Here is a 21,593-nt window from a genome sequence, read left to right as displayed (position 1 = left end):
TGTCCGTGACGTCACCCGTAGGTTTGTGAAGAGTAAAAATGAAGCCTAAAGTAGGCGGAGGCGCTCGTCGCCATCTTGGCATCACGTCATCGCACGTCACTCCCGGATAATCGAAAATGGGCAAAAAGGCGGGACGTGGTTAGAGCTGAGGCGCCTGGTTTGCTGAAACCACTTGTCACTCTAGTGGCCACGCACCTAATTTGCTGAATTTTAAAGCTTAATATAAGTTAAACGTGTGAGTTATAAAAAATTCACCCTCCTCACAGTTGTCATGAAGGGTAAACTTAGATATCTAGACCAAAATCATTTTTTGTACCAGGCCCATTTTAACATTGAGCTCAATGAGATTCTGCTCTCTTTTGGAGCCAGCCTCTAGCGGCAAGTCGATAAATTGCAATTAAAGTGTTGGCTTCACGAGAGAGACCGGAAGGTTGCCCCTCGGTCCCAATTCGCCTACTTATACTATGCACTAAAAGTATGTACTGTTTTTGTTATGGAAAAGTATATACATTTTAGCGTGTAGCAAAACAATATGCACACACTGGGACATACTAACAGGAAACGGACGTGGCCGTTGTTGCCTTGACAACATTGTGGCCATTAACTGTCATATTATATTAGCCGTTAGAGTGTGCATCAGTCTGCACTTCAAATTTCTACCGGAAGTAGTAGACCATCCAGGAATCTTTGGAATACTCTTTTCAACATACTACGATTTGGGACATACTAATTCTATTTTCGAATACTATTTAGGACGGATAGTCTGATAGTCTGATATAGCAAACCAGCTCCCAAATTATCTCCGGCTCCGCACCAGCCGTCCAACCAACGAACAGAGGGCAGGCTGAGAGCCGTGACGTAGACACTAAGCGCCGAATTTAAGATTGTAGTTTAGGTTAGGGAAATCTAAAACGACAACGGACATGGAGACACGGGATGCTATTCGCTCTGTTGTGGAGAATATTCCCGGCATTTGCCAACTGAAGCCCGAACAAGAAGAGTGTTTGGTTCACATTTTGAGTTTTAGAGGGTGTATCTCGGTCTCTTTTATCTGTCGAGCTCGAACTGACCCTTTTGACAGGTCAGTGTCTCCTTTCTTTTCCAGTCCTTGAATATTGCCATGTCATGCTGTAATCTTGCAATTAAGTTGCAGCATTTCCGACAGACTCGAAATAAAGTGTTTAACAGAACTAATGCCAACTTTGACAGTTGGCTGCAAATATTTTCTTGTTTGTCTACTGTCAAATATTAGTTTAGATGCACTAATTGTACCGTGGATGCGTAGATTTACGCATAACATACGTCATAACCAAACGTTATGTGATTGGCTTACGGGTACACCAATGATTTTAAACTTCAGACAAGCTCCCCCTCCACGAGAAAGTAAACCCTTGTCAATTATGCCCTTTCAGACTCTGTCTACAAATCAAAGCGAAGTAGCAGAGTTTGGTATTACCAGGCTATTAAAGGGATACTCAACCCAAAAACTTAAAATTCATGTCATCACACCTTCGAGTTGTTCCAAATCTGTATAAATTTCTTTGTTCTGATGAACACAGAGAAGGATATTTGAAAGAATGCTTATAACCAGAAAGATTTTGCCCCCCATTGACTCCCATAGTAGGAAAAAATACAATGGTAGTCAAAAGTGCCCCAGAACTGTTTGCTGTCCTACATTCTTCCAAATATCTTTCTCTGTGTTCATCAGAACAAAGAAATTTATACAGATTTGGAACAAATGATGACCGATTTTTCATCTTTGGGTGAAGAAACCCTTTAAGCTGTTAAAGCAAAATCTTATTTATAATTTTTATCATAAATGTAAACTATGATCTAAAAACTTGATTTGAAGCTCTAAGTTGAAGTACCTGAATGATAATCTGAACGTGTATATGGCCTTAACCACAACGCAAAGTGCAGCTACAGTATATCCTTTAAACAACTGCTGATTCTGGATCAGTTTTAACCACAGTCAGCCTTCTAAAGTAAGATACTGTTAAATACAAGCACACTGTATGTCTAGAGAGATGAGACGAGAATTAAAGGCCTGACTGTGAGTTCATCTCAAGAAACGACTGAATTTGTTTCTCTCACATTAGATCTGGAATCCTTGTTGAACCCATTCAATGCTGTTTTATTCTATCTATTATTAAGTCTGTTTATCTCTTGCCTTTTTCCTCTCAAGCGCTCGTTCTCACCCCTCTCACTCATTAAATTAGCCCGGCGCAGTCTTGCTGCGCGAGAAGAAGCTGGGTGAGATATTTATAGCCCAGTCTCCTGCTCGCATCTGAGGGTGAAATCAAGAGGAATTATAACGAATCCTGTTCTGATTCAGATTCCCAATTCCCAGTTTGATTCCTAATTCATTTAAACCAATAAGTACTTGTTTTCAACTGTACACAAACAGAAATACTACAAAAAAACAATATTACTATGTAACGTGTTTTAATATGGAAAGTGAAATCTATTACAATGAAAGTGCTTGAATCTTATCATATTAAGCTGCAATCCATAACCTTTGCCTCTCTATCACCATCTTTGTTTAAAACATAAAATTACAAGTTACTTTATGTATTTTTATTTGTGTTGAAATCAAATGACGTCAAACGGACATTTACAGCGAAATCCGACACAACGTCTCGATGTATAAATCATGATCATTATAACAAAATATTTTGTTTTGTGTTGGGCACAGTGAAATTTATTTTTATATATTATACAAGAATAACTTCAACTGATTCAATGACAAAGTGACTCCTTAGACTGATTCATCTGATAATTAATCTCCAATCCATTTTTGACCAATTCATTTAACCCTTGTGCAGTGTCTGGGATTTTCAATGTTTACGAACGAAAATGACTCATTGTTTTTTCAACCTTAGACATTTATATTGATTCACTATAGACATGTTTTTATTATAGATATTTCATAAATATTCGTCATAGATTTTTCTTTCTCAATACTTGTTTTTACAAAACAGCATCTTTTTGATGATAAGTATGATATAAAATATATATGGTGACCATGCTACTTTTATTTCTGTATTTTTATGCTTTATATGGCTTTTTACATAAATTAGACTGGCAAACATTGGGAGAGTAACAAAAACTTGAACACATACAATGGTTAAAAACAACAAACTCAAAAGAATCACTCCAAATTTGAGCTCATCTACTCTTTTCTCCTGTCGTCCTTCTAGGAGATAAATACTGGATTTTCAAGGAGGTTACAGCGGAGCCCGGTTACCCCCACAGTCTGGTAGAGATGGGCAGCTCTTTGCCCCGTGATGGCATCGACACGGCCTTACGCTGGGAACCCGTGGGCAAAACCTACTTCTTCAAAGGTGACCAGTACTGGCGTTACAATGAGGAGAAACGCAACGTTGACCCAGGTTACCCCAAACCCATCAGCGTGTGGAGGGGCATCCCTGAGGGTCCACAGGGAGCATTCATCAGTCGAGAAGGATGTGAGTCATTGTTTTAATAAATAATCAATATTTAAATGGCCATGTGGTTGATGGATATTTTATAGGACTGATTGCTTCAAAGTTTAACACACTGAGATTGGTGAATCCTTGAACATCTTGTAGTGTAGACATGATATTAGTTTGGTGCGGTGGTAGGGGTGTGACGAGATCCGACTGGTCTTGCGAGAACACAATATCCTCATGCAACTGGCATGATGGGAGTGCTGGGCTCGAAATTGCGACCATTTTAGTCGCATAAGTTCCCTATATTTAATCTGTGCGACCTCAAAATATATTTGGGAGCATTTGTGTGAGTGCACATTTTATTGTGGTGCGGCCTGTTTTCATTACTGTGACAGGCCCGGCCATTCATAAAGACAACGTCATTTACCATCCCACAACGCTACTTTCCCACCGTTTCTCTATGTAAACACGCGCTAGACAGACAGTTTAAACATTCGCGTGCGTCTTTCGTGTCCGCAGCGCCTCGCGCACTAGTGTTTACGTCGGTTCGCGCTGCCAGCAGCGCTTTGAGAGCGCGCAGCTCGCTGTTGAACAGCAGCGTACTGTACCACAAGTTGAGTATAGCAATTGCAAGTTCACATTATGTTATTTTAAATACATTCACAGGCAAACCTCTTCAAAAACGGATCATCTGTCTCTTCTCTGAAGGCTATAATAAATTCAGTCAGTGTAGGAAGGAGGATTGACAGTGTGATTTGATCGCCACCTCTGCTAACATGAGCACTATGCAATAAGCATATAAAGAAAACAACCACAGCTCTTTACTAAAAGCTGCACCTGTTAAGAAAACAATTTTTGTTTGTGACAAAACATTTTGCAGTGTTTACATATGGTTTATTGCGGCATGATATAATTAATTAAATAGAAGTTTAATTTGAAGGTTGATTTTATAATGCCTACACTTTGTGTTTTTAAGGTGAATAAGAGACTATTTTTCCCTATATATTTCATCATTGAGTATTTCTTTAAAAAAGTCTAAAAATCTCGTCTCGTTCTCATGAACTCAGTCTAGTGTCTCATCTTGTCTCGTCTCGTGGGATAAGTGTCTCGTCACACCCCTATGCGGTGTAGTGTGGAAGTAAATGTCGTTGTTGAGTAATCGATTGGTATGTTTTTGGCTCAGTCGATGCAGTATTGTTGTGTTGACAGTAACAGTTTGGCTCTGAATCGTCCTCACTGGTTATTAGATCTGGTTTGGCACGGCGGTTGAAAGAAGGGAACTGTCTGTGTCTCGACACTTCTGTGTATTCATATTTAGCTTCACAATGATGATGCATGGTTATTATGATGACATTAAAGTCCCTGTGAACCGGAAGTTGCGATCGTGTTTACTTCCGTATTCTGACGCATTTCCGAGTGAAACAGAATTTCGAATGAGAAATCCCCTACGATTTGATTGGATGTATAAAACAGCCGTTGCATTTTGAAATGGAACTGGGAGCAGACTGACAGTTGAAGGGGAGGAGTTAACAGATGCCCCGCCCAAGCCATCAAATTTACGTCATTTAAGATGGTTTGTCACTACAGGGCGGAAGTGCATTTTCAGATTTTAACTGAAGATTATGAGGGCACATGAATTTTAAAAATAATTTTGTTTCTATCTCCTGCGTCTCTGTTGTTTCTTCTAAGAAAAAGAGCAAGGCATCTCACAAATGTCTCGATTAGAGTTTCAGATAAGATGTCAATGTCCCAAACTGAACTCAGATTTGTCTGCAATCAAAAGTCAATATTATTGAAGATCTCAATATGAACTCAAACATTTCTCATCAAATTTACCCAAATCCAGATTCTTTTACCTCTACAATCTACATTCATTTTGCACCTCCATACTCTTTATGTATTTAAACAATTGTCTCATTTGTTTCTATTTCTCTAAAGCAATTTTAAGAGAAACATCTGAGACGCGACCGGCGCAACAGTGTGGACAAAATTTTAAATTATAATGGGTTCTAATGCGTTCTATTGTCTTTTATCGCATCGCGCCCGGTGTAGACACGGTGTAAGTTGATACTTAAATGAAACTATAAATCTTGCTTTGAATATTGTTAAATATTTGCATTAAACACACAGGTGTCATTGTTAACTCACAAGAGTCGTGTATTTCTTCCGCCGCTGCATAAACTTGCAGATTTATTCCTCATCTCCAGAGGGCTCTCCAGCAAGAGAACGATCATATTTTCTGCTAGCCGTGTCATAACCTCCCGACAGCAGAGCCGTGGGGCCAGGGCACAAGATGGAGACGCCGGCAGAGTTACACAGACTGTTTGCTCTGCCCGTAGCTCATGAGGTGAGTGTATAATTATACAAGAATAACTTCAACTGATTCAATGACAAAGTGACTCCTTAGACTGATTCATCTGATAATTAATCTCCAATCCATTTTTGACCAATTCATTTAACCCTTGTGCAGTGTCTGGGATTTTCAATGTTTACGAACGAAAATGACTCATTGTTTTTTCAACCTTAGACATTTATATTGATTCACTATAGACATGTTTTTATTATAGATATTTCATAAATATTCGTCATAGATTTTTCTTTCTCAATACTTGTTTTTACAAAACAGCATCTTTTTGATGATAAGTATGATATAAAATATATATGGTGACCATGCTACTTTTATTTCTGTATTTTTATGCTTTATATGGCTTTTTACATAAATTAGACTGGCAAACATTGGGAGAGTAACAAAAACTTGAACACATACAATGGTTAAAAACAACAAACTCAAAAGAATCACTCCAAATTTGAGCTCATCTACTCTTTTCTCCTGTCGTCCTTCTAGGAGATAAATACTGGATTTTCAAGGAGGTTACAGCGGAGCCCGGTTACCCCCACAGTCTGGTAGAGATGGGCAGCTCTTTGCCCCGTGATGGCATCGACACGGCCTTACGCTGGGAACCCGTGGGCAAAACCTACTTCTTCAAAGGTGACCAGTACTGGCGTTACAATGAGGAGAAAAGCAACGTTGACCCAGGTTACCCCAAACCCATCAGCGTGTGGAGGGGCATCCCTGAGGGTCCACAGGGAGCATTCATCAGTCGAGAAGGATGTGAGTCATTGTTTTAATAAATAATCAATATTTAAATGGCCATGTGGTTGATGGATATTTTATAGGACTGATTGCTTCAAAGTTTAACACACTGAGATTGGTGAATCCTTGAACATCTTGTAGTGTAGACATGATATTAGTTTGGTGCGGTGGTAGGGGTGTGACGAGATCCGACTGGTCTTGCGAGAACACAATATCCTCATGCAACTGGCATGATGGGAGTGCTGGGCTCGAAATTGCGACCATTTTAGTCGCATAAGTTCCCTATATTTAATCTGTGCGACCTCAAAATATATTTGGGAGCATTTGTGTGAGTGCACATTTTATTGTGGTGCGGCCTGTTTTCATTACTGTGACAGGCCCGGCCATTCATAAAGACAACGTCATTTACCATCCCACAACGCTACTTTCCCACCGTTTCTCTATGTAAACACGCGCTAGACAGACAGTTTAAACATTCGCGTGCGTCTTTCGTGTCCGCAGCGCCTCGCGCACTAGTGTTTACGTCGGTTCGCGCTGCCAGCAGCGCTTTGAGAGCGCGCAGCTCGCTGTTGAACAGCAGCGTACTGTACCACAAGTTGAGTATAGCAATTGCAAGTTCACATTATGTTATTTTAAATACATTCACAGGCAAACCTCTTCAAAAACGGATCATCTGTCTCTTCTCTGAAGGCTATAATAAATTCAGTCAGTGTAGGAAGGAGGATTGACAGTGTGATTTGATCGCCACCTCTGCTAACATGAGCACTATGCAATAAGCATATAAAGAAAACAACCACAGCTCTTTACTAAAAGCTGCACCTGTTAAGAAAACAATTTTTGTTTGTGACAAAACATTTTGCAGTGTTTACATATGGTTTATTGCGGCATGATATAATTAATTAAATAGAAGTTTAATTTGAAGGTTGATTTTATAATGCCTACACTTTGTGTTTTTAAGGTGAATAAGAGACTATTTTTCCCTATATATTTCATCATTGAGTATTTCTTTAAAAAAAGTCTAAAAATCTCGTCTCGTTCTCATGAACTCAGTCTAGTGTCTCATCTTGTCTCGTCTCGTGGGATAAGTGTCTCGTCACACCCCTATGCGGTGTAGTGTGGAAGTAAATGTCGTTGTTGAGTAATCGATTGGTATGTTTTTGGCTCAGTCGATGCAGTATTGTTGTGTTGACAGTAACAGTTTGGCTCTGAATCGTCCTCACTGGTTATTAGATCTGGTTTGGCACGGCGGTTGAAAGAAGGGAACTGTCTGTGTCTCGACACTTCTGTGTATTCATATTTAGCTTCACAATGATGATGCATGGTTATTATGATGACATTAAAGTCCCTGTGAACCGGAAGTTGCGATCGTGTTTACTTCCGTATTCTGACGCATTTCCGAGTGAAACAGAATTTCGAATGAGAAATCCCCTACGATTTGATTGGATGTATAAAACAGCCGTTGCATTTTGAAATGGAACTGGGAGCAGACTGACAGTTGAAGGGGAGGAGTTAACAGATGCCCCGCCCAAGCCATCAAATTTACGTCATTTAAGATGGTTTGTCACTACAGGGCGGAAGTGCATTTTCAGATTTTAACTGAAGATTATGAGGGCACATGAATTTTAAAAATAATTTTGTTTCTATCTCCTGCGTCTCTGTTGTTTCTTCTAAGAAAAAGAGCAAGGCATCTCACAAATGTCTCGATTAGAGTTTCAGATAAGATGTCAATGTCCCAAACTGAACTCAGATTTGTCTGCAATCAAAAGTCAATATTATTGAAGATCTCAATATGAACTCAAACATTTCTCATCAAATTTACCCAAATCCAGATTCTTTTACCTCTACAATCTACATTCATTTTGCACCTCCATACTCTTTATGTATTTAAACAATTGTCTCATTTGTTTCTATTTCTCTAAAGCAATTTTAAGAGAAACATCTGAGACGCGACCGGCGCAACAGTGTGGACAAAATTTTAAATTATAATGGGTTCTAATGCGTTCTATTGTCTTTTATCGCATCGCGCCCGGTGTAGACACGGTGTAAGTTGATACTTAAATGAAACTATAAATCTTGCTTTGAATATTGTTAAATATTTGCATTAAACACACAGGTGTCATTGTTAACTCACAAGAGTCGTGTATTTCTTCCGCCGCTGCATAAACTTGCAGATTTATTCCTCATCTCCAGAGGGCTCTCCAGCAAGAGAACGATCATATTTTCTGCTAGCCGTGTCATAACCTCCCGACAGCAGAGCCGTGGGGCCAGGGCACAAGATGGAGACGCCGGCAGAGTTACACAGACTGTTTGCTCTGCCCGTAGCTCATGATTTTTCTGTCACTCAGATTTTGCAGATAGGATCTGGGAAGTCTTGCTTGACAGGATTGAGAAAGTTAGAGAGGAGAGGAGCCGGAGAGGAAGGTCGAGCACTTCATCAATCTCAGGGGTTTCCGTCGAGAGCGTTGCCACTGTATTTAAGTTTGTGTATGATTATTTGGTCCACTGGTCTCGGTGGGATTGTGTAACGCTGGAACTTTTTGAAATACTGCGTCATTGAATCCTCACAAGGGCGGCTATTTTTGCGATCATGAATATGAATCAAGCTTTTTTTAGAAGGTCATACATCACTGCCTGCATGTAAACGCAAATATTTGCTTTCATTAGCACTTTAGTGAAGTGTTTCTTCTCTTAAATCTATGATATATGTTTACATCATGCTCAAACAAGAGGCTGGGTCTTTTATCACTTATTTTTACGTTTGCCAGCTGCATTATCTTATTATTTACATTATCCAAAAATGATCTTGTTTGCTGTGCGTATTTTCTTTAAACTTTATCATGTAATCATATCGCTGCTGTCCTTCTGAAACCTTGCATCTCCATATTTCGTGATCATTATTATTAGTCACCCTTTATGTTTGTCACTGGGTTTTGCAAATTTCTAACCAATAAAAAGTGTTAAAACGTGCTTGTCAACTTTGACAACACAATATGTAATCACTTAATAAGTACAGTGTACATTTCTTGAAAAACTGTGAATTTGGACATTCAAGGTTTCAGAAGGACAGCGACGATATTCAACTTCAAATTACCCTATTTTATAAATTATATGATTTCATATATTAAAATATTACTAAATAATTGACCATATTGCAATTGTCCTGATATCCTGTTTCGTTTCTCTCTCATTAGTTTATACCTTCTTCTACAAAGGAAAGGACTACTGGAAGTTTGATAACCAGAAGTTAACCGTGGAACCAGGTTACCCCAAATCTATCATCAAAGACTGGATGGGTTGCGACCAGTCTGATATGGAAAAGAACAAAGACAGGCACCTTCCGCACAATGACGTCGACATCATGGTGGCCATCAACGACGTACCCAGCACTGTAAACGCCATAGCCGTGGTCATCCCGTGCATACTCTCACTGTGCATTCTGGTCCTTGTATACACTATCTTCCAGTTTAAGAACAAAAACGTTCAACAGCACGTCACCTACTACAAACACCCGGTGCAGGAGTGGGTATGACAGACCGGGGGGCGTTTTAGACCCCAAACGATCGAACATAACTGAGGGCTACTATGCTGAGGTCTGAAAGCATATGTGACCAGTGCCTGTTTTCCGAAACTTGCCCCAGAACGCTGAAAGGACAAGGCAAGAGCATCGACGCCACTTAAGACAACGTAAAAATACAAATATCGCAATTTTTTATAGCATGAGCCCAAGGGACGAAACTTTTGAGATAGTTGGCGAGAAGAGCGGGATGGGTTCAAAGTGAAACCCAACGTTTTTACAACGTTCAGTCAACGTTATCGTTGTGGAACGAACGCTCCAGGTTTGGCAACGGAAGAATCCAACTTGTTCTCAGAATAAACTTGTATATGTTTTGAAGTATTAAGAAATTAATGAACAAAAATGAACAAAAAAATAACTCAAGACTTGAAAAACAATGTAGGTAGAAAGGCCATAGAAAAGAATACCAAGGAATTCATGCAGTCGTTTTCATTTATGAGGTGAAGGGTTCACCGCTAATACTCGAAGACTTCGAATTTTTTAGGGGGGTGGGTTGGGAGGCATTTCGGAAAAAAGAAAATAACAACAACTGACTTTAACTTCAATCTGAATGTTTGTTTGCTAGATAGTTTTTCTTTCTTTTGACACCTGCCTACTCGTTTCCACAAAGCAGGAACAGCGTTTGATTTGTAATAACTAGGGCAGTCTTAATACCTCCTACGCTGTACTGTACCGCGCTTCTATTTTTCTTCTTCGGCTGTTTTGAACAGTCTGTAACAAAGGACGATCTCTTTTTTGATCGAATTTTGTTTACAGACAGCATTCGTATTACGTTTTTATAGGCGAATCGTTTCTAACAGCTTCTGTGGGAAATCTTTGGGTCAAAGAGACAAAAAGAAGAACGCTTAAAATTGCGTTTTTGGGATTAGACACGATTTCTATTCATTATGTTTTTCCCACCCTCTTTTACGTTTTGTGTTTAAATTTTTAAACAATTTTTAAAATACTTATTAATTTATTTGTTACATTTGAACACATCTGAATATGAAAACATTTCCTTTGCTTACGTTTTGTGTTTAAATTTATCTTTTAAATTTAAAAAATATTTATTGCTTACATTTGAACACATCTGAATATGAAAACGTTTCCGTTGCTTGCGTTTTGTGTTTAAATTTATTTTTAAAATTTTAAAAATATTTATTAATTTATTGCTTACATTTGAACACATCTGAATACGAAAACGTTTCCGTTGCTTACGTTTTGTGTTTAAATTTATTTTTAAAATATTTATTAATTTATTGCTTACATTTGAACACATCTGAATACGAAAACGTTTCCGTTGCTTACAGTACAGGAGATGATCTGTAAGCAGTTCATCCGTCCTCATAGAATGAACATAATATGCTGTACGTCTTACGTTAAGTGAATTTCACGTGTTCGATGTTAACCGTCTAACACTTCACTCATAATGTCTGTCGAGTGCTTTAATTAGTACGACTGTGATGTTAAACAGTAATGTGTGTTTGAATCCACTGTATTAACACATCTCTCCACTCATCCGCTGTGGAATGGAATACATTGCACACTGCAAAGAGCTGAAGTGTTATTGATGTTTTAGGATTAACTTGATAAAGCTTCAGGCATATATTAAAGGTTTGTAGAATCTTAATCGGTACATTAAGATGGTAGATTTGGCAAGGCTCCCTTTGGTAACGCTTTACGGATTTTTTTTAATTCATCACAAATACATTTGCCTTAACATGTTTACTTTGCATGTAATACAATAACTTTACATTTTTGTCGGACATGTTTTATTTAAACAGTAAAGGACAGTGTAAATATTGTACGCTCAGTTTAGTTAGGTTGTCTGGTGTCTTGAAAGGTCTGCCAATGACTTGATGATCCGTCTGAATTTGATCATGAGCTGTGACGTTGCATCAGTAGTAAAAGGAAAAATGACGCGCAGGGTCATTCGATTTTGTTAATACATTTTAACCAACATGAATGTTTTCTGAATAGCCCTGTTGTCTGTTAAGTGAACTTTATGAGGTTTTGTGTTAGTTGGATAAGAGGAACAAACTTTTCTCTAAGCTTGTCTTCCAAAGTGACATTTAATGTGTTTGTGTCTTCTTTAAAGGGGAACCAACATATAGCCGTTGATCTGAGAGATGAAACAGAGCCGATTTATATACAGTACATAGTAATAAAAAACAAATAGTATGATCTTTAAAGAAATGATATTGTTATTACCATGTCAAACAATACCATGGTAATACAACTGTACCATCTCCACAAATCCATTGTCTTTTTTTTTTATAAACAGTGGTCTTAAAAACAATTGGTGTAATGTTTCATAAAACGGCAGAAAAATGTATAATTGAGGTTCCGTGACTTCCCCTTTAAGACACTGTGCCTTGTCTAACAGTCAGCTATGGCACATCGATTCCTACATCTGTGTTGTGTTTTAAGAACGCATCCATAAATCGTGTCCCTTGATCAAAAACAATGCATTTGCTTATAGAAAACGTGTCGCCGTTTATTTTAGTTGACCCAATTGTCATGTAATTTTTGGATGTGTTGCGCGAGCAGCTTGGCCGTGGGTAGAGAAATGGCTGAAGCTCGAGCAGATTTTACACGTTCGTGCCCAACACTTGGGAAAGACTCGATGTTATTGTCTCTCGGATAAGCATTTTTATTAGTCAACTCCTCCATATCTAGAGCACCTGCTCACTCCAACAAGCAATGAAATCGTCTAATGTCTAGGGTACAGGCAGTTCTGGTTGGGAGTATTTTAAATGGAACACACTGTGCTTTACCAGCCGTCTTCCTCAAATCTGTCCAATAAGCTGGTGTTGGTTTAATAGATAAAACCACCGAGACTTGGACTGAATTTGACAGTGTGGCACAAAAGTGTGTGTACCAAGACTGCGGTTTTGTGTGACGTTGGGATGCTCGGTTCCCTGAGAGATGTGTATTTATCGTTGTAAGAAAAAAGACGAATCATGTGGCAAGGGTGCCTGAAATAGATTCAGTTATTTTAAGAGTCACGATGACAAATTATTGTTTATTTGCAGAAACAAATCTGGCATTAATAACTTGTAGCTAAATAAGTCTCAGAACGGGGTCTGCACATAATTTTCTTTTTTTAAACTTGCACTATAATCACATTTTTAGTACACATTTTTGTGAAGAGACAGAACGATGTACATGGAGTTATGGAGCGCTCCATAAACAATTTCCAGACCACTGAGCAAGCCAGTATTATGTGTATATATATTAACACACTTTAAACAAACCTAATGTCAGAAGTGAGATGTTTATCAGAACTAAAGTGTATTTATCAAAGGTGGATATCTTTAGAAATGTTTGTCGTAGGGTCATGTGAACGGTTTGTAATGCTAGAGGCGTATCATACGAAAAGCTATTTATTTATCATTGATGGAGACATAAGGGTACTATTCTACACCGTTTCATTTAAAATCGAGGTTAAGCCATGCCTATCATATTAGTTGCACAGAAACAGAAAATAAATAAACATGTACAGGGAGACATAAATAGGAATTCTCTGGTAATTTGCCTCTTTTTATGGGTACGATTGTGGCTCTGGACAACAGTCACTTTGAACCCAAGCTGCTGTTGCCTTTTGTTTTTACTGTACTTTTATGAGACTAACAATAGGACAAACATATCAGAGGTAGTTGAGGACCCAAATGTATTTACGCTTTTGATTACAGAGGGTTCATTTTAACGCAGATTTTATCTGAGATAGCTTTAACGTTTTTTTCTTGACTGACCACGGGGGGATTTAAACCGTATTACTGTACATATGTTTTTTTTCATTTGACAGAATTGAAGAGCGAAACGCTCGCTCTGTAATTTGAATCAAACAATGCTGATTCTGTCCTTCGAGTTTTGATATTTTCTGATTTACAGGTAAAACGTTGCCGTCAGCTCCGCTTTTGTCCAAGTTTTAATGGTCATGTAAATATGAAGATTTACCTAAACTTTTTGAAGTTTAACCTTTTGTATTTTTCTTTCACTCTGACTGTCGCCTATGATTTCACATCGCATAATGTTATCTTTCTTCAGGACGAGTGTTGTTAAACTGAATTGGTTTACTAATATTAGATATGATTTAAGCTTTATTTGTTTAATTGTTTTTAATGCTATAAACAATGGGTCAGTTTCATTTCGGTCTACAGTTTTACACTGTGTATCTAATATCACCATGTTCAAAAAATGTCAATAAAATTACATAAATGTCAAGCGTTTTGTGGTTACTGGAAAGATTACTGTTTAGTCTATAATAACACATTTGCATATATATTTTATTGTACCATTAGTGCAGGTAAATATATAGACTATATTACAATACGTGCCATTCATAAGTGTAGCGCGGTTAAGCTAAACAGATTTAAGTTAATCTAACTAATCGGAAAATATATATTGTCTTGTGTGTTTATGCCTTACAAACACATTGCACAATTCTTTCAGTCGTAAATACAATCAAACTAACATAAACAACATTACAACTCAGCAAATTGCCCAGCATCTTCACGTCTTTTGTAGTCCAACATTTGGCACACATTTATTGAAGACATCAATGACCAGTAGGTTCGTGCAACATCTCCATGTGTCTAGTACCAGTTAGTGCACGATATCATGAAACTCATGTCGTCTACCCATCTGGTGCCAATTCTGCATTGAGGCAGTTCGGTATCTGGATCCAGGTGGTCCTCGGGGTCAGCAACACTATCAGAGCCGCCTGTGGATGAAGATGCCTCACCTTGGGATGACAGGTTGCCCTGATCCCTCTGTCGCTGGTCAGCAGCTGAATTGGTACTGTGATCCGACCCCATTTCTTTATTAAAATAGAAAAACAAAACATGGTGTTAACATTGTACGTCCCAAACTAACCATGTTACCGCATTACTCTGGTACAGCAAAAAATGTGCAATGTATGATTATGGAAATATCATGGTACTGTATGCCAAGATATGTAACCCAAGCTGCTTTGTAAAATACGAGAGTATATGTCAAAGACATGGTATTTTTATTGTACAATCCCAAAAAACATGCACAAAACAAGGCACTACCCTGATACATTAAACAACGTCCCTGATATCATACGGTAATATCACGATACTTTGACGCATATCACGGTATGTAGGTTGTATCCCAAAGCGTGTCCAAACACAGCACAGCAATGTCACTTTACTGTACCATGTACCCCAAAATACCATAGTACGTATCCAAAAAACATGGTATTTGTCTAAAAGTTGTGCTAGTAATATAAATAGTAGCTTTCTGTGTTAGTGATCGTTTCTGAATTCTTCAGTTACATGTTTATGACAACATTTAGCTGTCTCACAAAACAACATGAAAACAAAATTGTAACTAACTGTAAGCATCCGAAAGGCACTGTATAGAGAACACACTGCACAAGCTACATACAAAGTAAGCACTAGGGAGCGTTTGTCACCGTAGCTGGGACAAAAACAGATCAATAATGTGCGTTAACGAGCCAAGGTAACGGCAACACTTTACCCCACGCCGGCTCCTGCCCCCAGAATATTGCGTTTTCACAGCTGCGGTTAGCAGGCGATGTTTCCAGGCAGAAAACAAGGGGCGCTAGTCTGACAGCCACGGGCGCGCGCCGCCGTAGTGACGTTTCGTGAATGGCCAGCTAATGGAAGTGTCAACAAACACGACGTCACACAGGGATTCAAACGGGATAGGATCACAAATCCCCCGTGCGAGGATAGGCGTGTCCGGTTGCTATGCAGGATTTAAGTGGATGATCAAAAACATGCATTTCCAGCCGGTCTTGGCCAGTTGGACGTAAACAAAAGGTTATAGAAATGTATGTGCTGATTAAAAATACTTTTTATTTTTGTTTTGTTTCCTTATGATTTTAAGTTCAGTTAAAGTATCAGCACAGTATCACATCATAACAAAGTAATAGTAACAATTCCATAAAAAAGTAATTACTATTAAACACAATTAAAAGCTTAATATGTATTACTTTTACAGGGTGTTTTTGTGATTTAGTCCGTTTTCTGTTTTTGAATGAATACACAATACAGTGGTAATAAAACACATGCATTTAAATCTTTTCATTATTCTTTTCATTTTAATCTAACTTTATTCTTCAACTATTTTGTGTAACAAACACTAAATATTAGATCGTGCAGCCTTTAATATATGTTGAAAGCGTTTACAGAAACCTTCGTATTTAATTAATGCTGTATCTGACGCAGTTTAAAACACACACAAATGTATCACGCACTACATATATGAATTAAAAGATAAGAATTAAAACAAAAGCAACAGCACTGTTTCCCATGACCAACCTCGGCTTACGTACACGTACTGTCACGCGTTGACGTCAGCACAGTCAGGAAGAGAATTGAACACGTGGGTCTGGTTTCTTCGTTTTACAAGAGAGTGAAAATCGGTAAATATGAGATTATACTCAAGTACATACACATGTGATGTTAAAATGATTATATTTAAAGTTTATTCTATTTAGTTCATATAGTTGATACCTTTAACTACAGAATGCGTGCAGGTAAATAAAGCCTGGGGAAGGAAAAATAACTTCAGATAGCCGCCTGCTAACTATCGCTGCTACTAACGTTACCAGTGTCTGATTTTAAAGTTATTTACAGCATTTCAAAGCCTCATGATTTGCTTTGCTTTATTGTTTATATATTTTGTAGGTTGGCTATATGTACAAGTAATAACGGTAATTTCAGATTTAACCCATTTAGATATTTTTAACGGTCCTCTCTCCCATGTGAAAAAATGCTTAAGTATTCTGTGGCGTTAACTATAGTTCAGAAAAAACGTTTGTAAATAATGTAGTATACTATGGTATTTACTGTAGAAAGGTTATAAGCACTATATTATGTAGAAATTTTGCTGTAGTTTCTATAGTCCGTGCTAGTAGTTTTTCACGTGGCCTGATCTAACGTTAGTCAAATTACATAGAAGTTTAACCCTTCCTTATATTTGAGGATGATATTGTTTCTTTGTGGGCTTTGGGAGAACATAATGTACAAAATACTGTAAAGCAGCAGTGTCTTTTTATAATGTAATTTTACAGTGTGTAAACAGATCAGATTTTTTTACATGGTAAGGTTTGTTTCTATACCTCAAGACTTCAATGTATGTGTATGTGACTTTGAATTAAAATTATTTAAGAAAATTACGTATTATTCCATTTCCGCAATGCATTTCTCTATAAATGTTGTTTTCCAACAGTTTTGGGGTCTAATATCGGTTCATTGGCAGAATCATGGCAGTCCGTGCGTCCTTTGAAAAGAACAATGAAATCGGATGTTTTGCTAAGCTCACAAACACATACTGCTTGGTTGCTATTGGCGGCTCTGAAAACTTCTACAGGTGAGTAAGGAGGAGAAAATGATCATCTGTACTCATCTTATGTACAATATGCATTGCAAACATGCCAATACATTACATTACATTGTCTTACTCTAGTGTCCAAGCAGGATAACATAAACCTCATGTGATTGATTTGCTTTTCTTAATTTTTTATCAGTGTCTTTGAAGGCGAGTTATCAGAAACAATCCCTGTAGTTCATGCGTCTATAGCAGGATGTCGTATTATCGGTAGAATGTGTGTAGGTAAGTAACTTGGTGTAATACATGTATCTTTTATTTTACTATTTTGTATAATAAATATATTTAAATGATATTAAATATATATTCAATAGTGTATTCTTGCACAATGAATTCTCTGCAGTACAGTGTTCCCAAAGTGCAGGCATTAGTATATTCAGTAGGGGTGTAACGATATTCGAACCGAACCGAATGATCTGCGAACCCCCGCCCCCATCCATCACATGCGTTAGCTGCGCGTGACGAGCGCGCTTTTCCTAGCACGGGTTAGAGCATTAGTGGTGGGCGATACTGTAAAATTTAGTATCGATCCGATACCAAGTAAATGCAGGGCCAGTATTGCCGATTTCGATTTCGATACCGATACCAATACTTACTTTTAAAAAAGCAATCACTTGAACTTACATTTACTTTCCTGTAAATGAAATGTCATGATTTATCAGATGAATGCATCATTAATATGCTAAATCTGAATACATTTTCATGACCACTAAAATATTTTGTGATTTGTGCTCTTAATGTGCCTGTAGGCTAATTAATCATGTAGATGTTAAAACACTGGACATCATTTAAACCAAATAAATCTATTTATTTAGTTATTTATTCCTTTAATCGAATTTGCAAACATGAACTTTGCACCAAATTATTACTGGAAAATAGTAACAATAACAGATTAACAGAACAGAAAAACGATATATAACAAAACAATTTCTCGTTATCCCAGTACTACTTCTCTAGCTTTAAAAAAAACCAAAGTGCACAAAATTATTACTCAAGAACAAAGATTTTAAAACTGCTTTTCCGTTTTTGTTCAGTGTTATGTTTAGACAAAATAATAGAACAAATTAACGTTTCCCTTTCATTACACTTTTTTAAGTGAATTTATAAACAAAGTGCACACTATTATTTAAGCACTTTATTTACTTTGTGTCTCAAACAATAAAGTACTTTCAATCTTTGGCTTTTTTACCCCCAAAGGCCCACTGCCATACATCGCAGTTCGCAGTGTTTTTATTCACCGAGGTGATAAAACTCCACACGATGCTCCTTCTTCTTTTCGCCGGCTGCAGCAGCGTCTGCGTGCTTGCGCTTGGCGCTGCTGAGTCACGTGATAGCGGACTACAAAACACAGCAGGGCAGGGAGGAGCAACGTGTGCAAAACTAGGTGTATGGGAAATAGTTTTTCTTCATTATACAATTATTAACTACATTAGTAAATAAATAAAATCAGTAGTAAAAACTAAAAACACATTAGTATCGATATTTTTATGTTAGGATAGATCCTTTTCGATACAACCTCAGTATCGAAAGTATCGATACTTCAGGATCGATCCGCCCACCACTATAGAGCCAGAGAAACAAATCATATTAAGGTATGTTTATAATGCATGTGTGCGAGGGGAAATGATCGCGTCATGCTGTCAATCACTCTGTCCTGCATTGCGTGATCCTTCAAAGGATGAGATGAAGCGCAATGGCTTTTTCACAAACTACATAGACGGGAAAGAGCACGTAAAATAAAATAAGTTTCTTGAAGATCTTTATTATTATTAATGTGTTTAAAAATGTGAAGGGAATCTGCATTATTGTACTACATTGGCCGCGCATCCAGTCACTTTACCTCTTAAATGATTTTCTTCTTTGACATTGATTAAGATAGATAAAAGTACACTTTTAACAAGTAATAAGAGCTGCGCTTTTAGTGCATGTCACATGACTTGTGAGTGATCGATCACACTCGGTGGTTAAGAATTGTTGGCAGGATGGCATCTCCACAACAAATTGAAATGGCAAACCCTCCGCAGACTGCATTTATAAATGTTCATTTTATTTAAATGCTTCTGACAAGTTTAAGTTTACATTACTGTTATTTATTTCATTTTTATTTCATTTATTAAGTTAAGATTATTCTAGTGTTCTGTAGCATTGCTTGTGCCATGGCATGAACCCTGCCCTCACATCGAACCGAACCGTGGGTCCAAAACCGCCGTGTGAACCGAACCATGGCATTGGTGTATCGTTACACCCCTAATATTCAGAATACTTCATACTTAATCCTAAAAGGATAATTAAGGTGGCAGGATCTCTTGGGGTAGCAAATTTACTTTTTTAAATAAATAAAATGACACGCAGGGGCATATTAGATTTATCTGTGGCCTCATGCGCATAATAGTTGTTGAGTGTGTATTCAGGCTGTTTGAGGTCACTTCATCTTCCTCTGGCAGGAAATCGTCATGGTCTTTTGGTGCCCAACAACACAACAGATCAGGAATTACAGCACATTCGAAACAGCTTGCCAGATACACTCCGGATTCAAAGGGTAGAAGAGCGGCTCTCCGCGCTGGGGAACGTCGTTGCTTGTAACGACTATGTTGCTCTGGTTCATCCTGATCTAGACAGAGTAAGAATACATCCTGAAGTCAACTCTGCACTGTTCACCAAACACTTCAGATCCTCATACAAACCTAGCAGCAATGAATTATTTCTCAGATTTGTTCCATTAAGTAATCAAGTATTTAAAGTTTTGGGGTTGTTCCTTGTATTTAAGTGCATTATTCTGTACAGGAAACTGAAGAAATTTTGGCCGACACTTTAAAAGTGGAAGTTTTCCGACAGACGATTGCAGAACAGGTGCTTGTGGGTAGTTACTGCACCTTTAGTAACCAGGGAGGACTCGTCCACCCTAAAACCTCCATAGAAGATCAAGATGAACTTTCTTCGCTCCTGCAAGTGCCTCTAGTGGTGAATGACTTCTCTATTGTATATACTTTCATAAAATAAAGCTAAAAACAGTTTACAGAAACTTTGATGTTAATCGTGTGTCGTCATCTTTCTCCAGGCCGGAACGGTGAATCGCGGCAGCGAGGTGATCGCTGCTGGTATGGTGGTGAATGACTGGTGTGCGTTCTGCGGATTGGACACCACGAGCACTGAGCTGTCTGTCATCGAAAGCGTTTTTAGACTGAGTGAGACACAGCCCAGAGCCATAGCAACTACTATGAGAGATTCACTTATTGACAGGTATGTGAATATAGACCTCGATAAAAAGAAATAAATTGCCTGAATATTTCATAAAACATGCAGACAGGATTAACGTCAGATCAAAGTCTTGATTGTTAAATGCAGGTAAAATAAATTCATGGTTTCCTTTTCTTACAGCCTCACATAAATCAAATGGTTTGGGATATTTGTCGGAGGATGTCTGCAGAGGACCTGTACATCAACATCAGGTGGTTTAAAGCCTGAATATATCTTCTTTGAGGAAGAATCGCACTCTTCATAACATGAGAAATGTTGTCATTGTAATATTCATGTTTAAAATGGTTGTCACACCTGTCTTTTGTAAAACGCAAAGACAAACCCCTGTGTGTGCCTGGCTGATTTTAATAAAAAATCATCTTCAGACATAAATTACATCACATGTCCCTTAAAGGGATAGTTCACCCAAAAAATAAAAATTCTGTCATCATTTACTCACACTCTGTATACATTTCTTTGTTCTGCTGAACACGAAGGAATATATTTGGAAGAAGGTCAGTAACCAAACAGATCTCATACCCCATTGACTCCCATAGTATTTAATTCCCCCACTATGGCAATAAATGGGGGATGAGATCTGTTTGGTTACAGACATTCTTCAAAATATCTTTCTTTGTGTTTAGCAGAACAAAGAATTTTATACATGTTTGGAACAACCTGAGTGTGAGTAAATGACAGAATTTTCATTTTTGGGTGAACTATCCCTTTAAGTGGTTAATGAAGATTGATTTTACGTCTTCATAGTGCAGTGCACCATCAATAAAGCTGTGCATGGTCAATACTGTGAAGGCTGTGTTAATAATACAAAATATTCTCATGAATTGTTGTGACTATAAGTTTTGAATATCAATAAAAAGCTTTTGACAACATG

General features: G+C 37.9%; 2 protein-coding genes and 1 long non-coding RNA gene across 3 annotated transcripts in view; 2 read left to right on the top strand and 1 right to left on the bottom strand.

Annotated features, from left to right (window-relative positions):
* mmp24 (matrix metallopeptidase 24) overlaps positions 1-12,187 on the top strand; it is a 31,297-nt gene extending 19,110 nt beyond the window's left edge. The window contains exons 8-9 of the mRNA XM_057337804.1: positions 3,201-3,467; positions 9,717-12,187. Of these exons, the coding sequence (XP_057193787.1) occupies positions 3,201-3,467; positions 9,717-10,054 (605 nt within the window). The 3' untranslated portion in view covers positions 10,055-12,187. The remainder of the gene's footprint in view (positions 1-3,200; positions 3,468-9,716) is intronic.
* Positions 12,188-12,309: 122 nt separating this feature from the next.
* LOC130556623 (uncharacterized) lies at positions 12,310-15,718 on the bottom strand. The gene is made up of 2 exons (XR_008963238.1): positions 15,587-15,718; positions 12,310-14,900 (listed from the first exon to the last, which is right to left on the bottom strand). It is a non-coding gene; the product is annotated as an uncharacterized LOC130556623 (long non-coding RNA).
* A 699-nt stretch (positions 15,719-16,417) lies between these two features.
* Positions 16,418-21,591, top strand: eif6 (eukaryotic translation initiation factor 6). The gene is made up of 7 exons (XM_057337537.1): positions 16,418-16,496; positions 17,306-17,446; positions 17,604-17,689; positions 19,909-20,084; positions 20,249-20,425; positions 20,523-20,704; positions 20,843-21,591. Exons 2-7 carry the CDS (start codon positions 17,340-17,342, stop codon positions 20,850-20,852), a joined length of 738 nt encoding a protein of 245 aa, XP_057193520.1. The 5' UTR covers positions 16,418-16,496; positions 17,306-17,339; the 3' UTR covers positions 20,853-21,591.
* Positions 21,592-21,593: the final 2 nt, after the last annotated feature.

Source organism: Triplophysa rosa, linkage group LG7, assembly GCF_024868665.1.
Source record: "Triplophysa rosa linkage group LG7, Trosa_1v2, whole genome shotgun sequence".
Lineage (NCBI taxonomy): Eukaryota > Metazoa > Chordata > Actinopteri > Cypriniformes > Nemacheilidae > Triplophysa > Triplophysa rosa.
This window is presented reverse-complemented; position numbering and strand designations above follow the sequence as displayed.

Excerpts from the sequence above, each read along its gene's own strand:
- eif6 (XM_057337537.1), top strand. The coding sequence starts at position 17,340 with ATGGCAGTCCGTGCGTCCTTTGAAAAGAACAATGAAATCGGATGTTTT. Across the intron at positions 17,447-17,603 it reads GGCTCTGAAAACTTCTACAG|TGTCTTTGAAGGCGAGTTAT; the intron begins GTGAGTAAGGAG and ends ATTTTTTATCAG. Across the intron at positions 17,690-19,908 it reads TATCGGTAGAATGTGTGTAG|GAAATCGTCATGGTCTTTTG; the intron begins GTAAGTAACTTG and ends TTCCTCTGGCAG.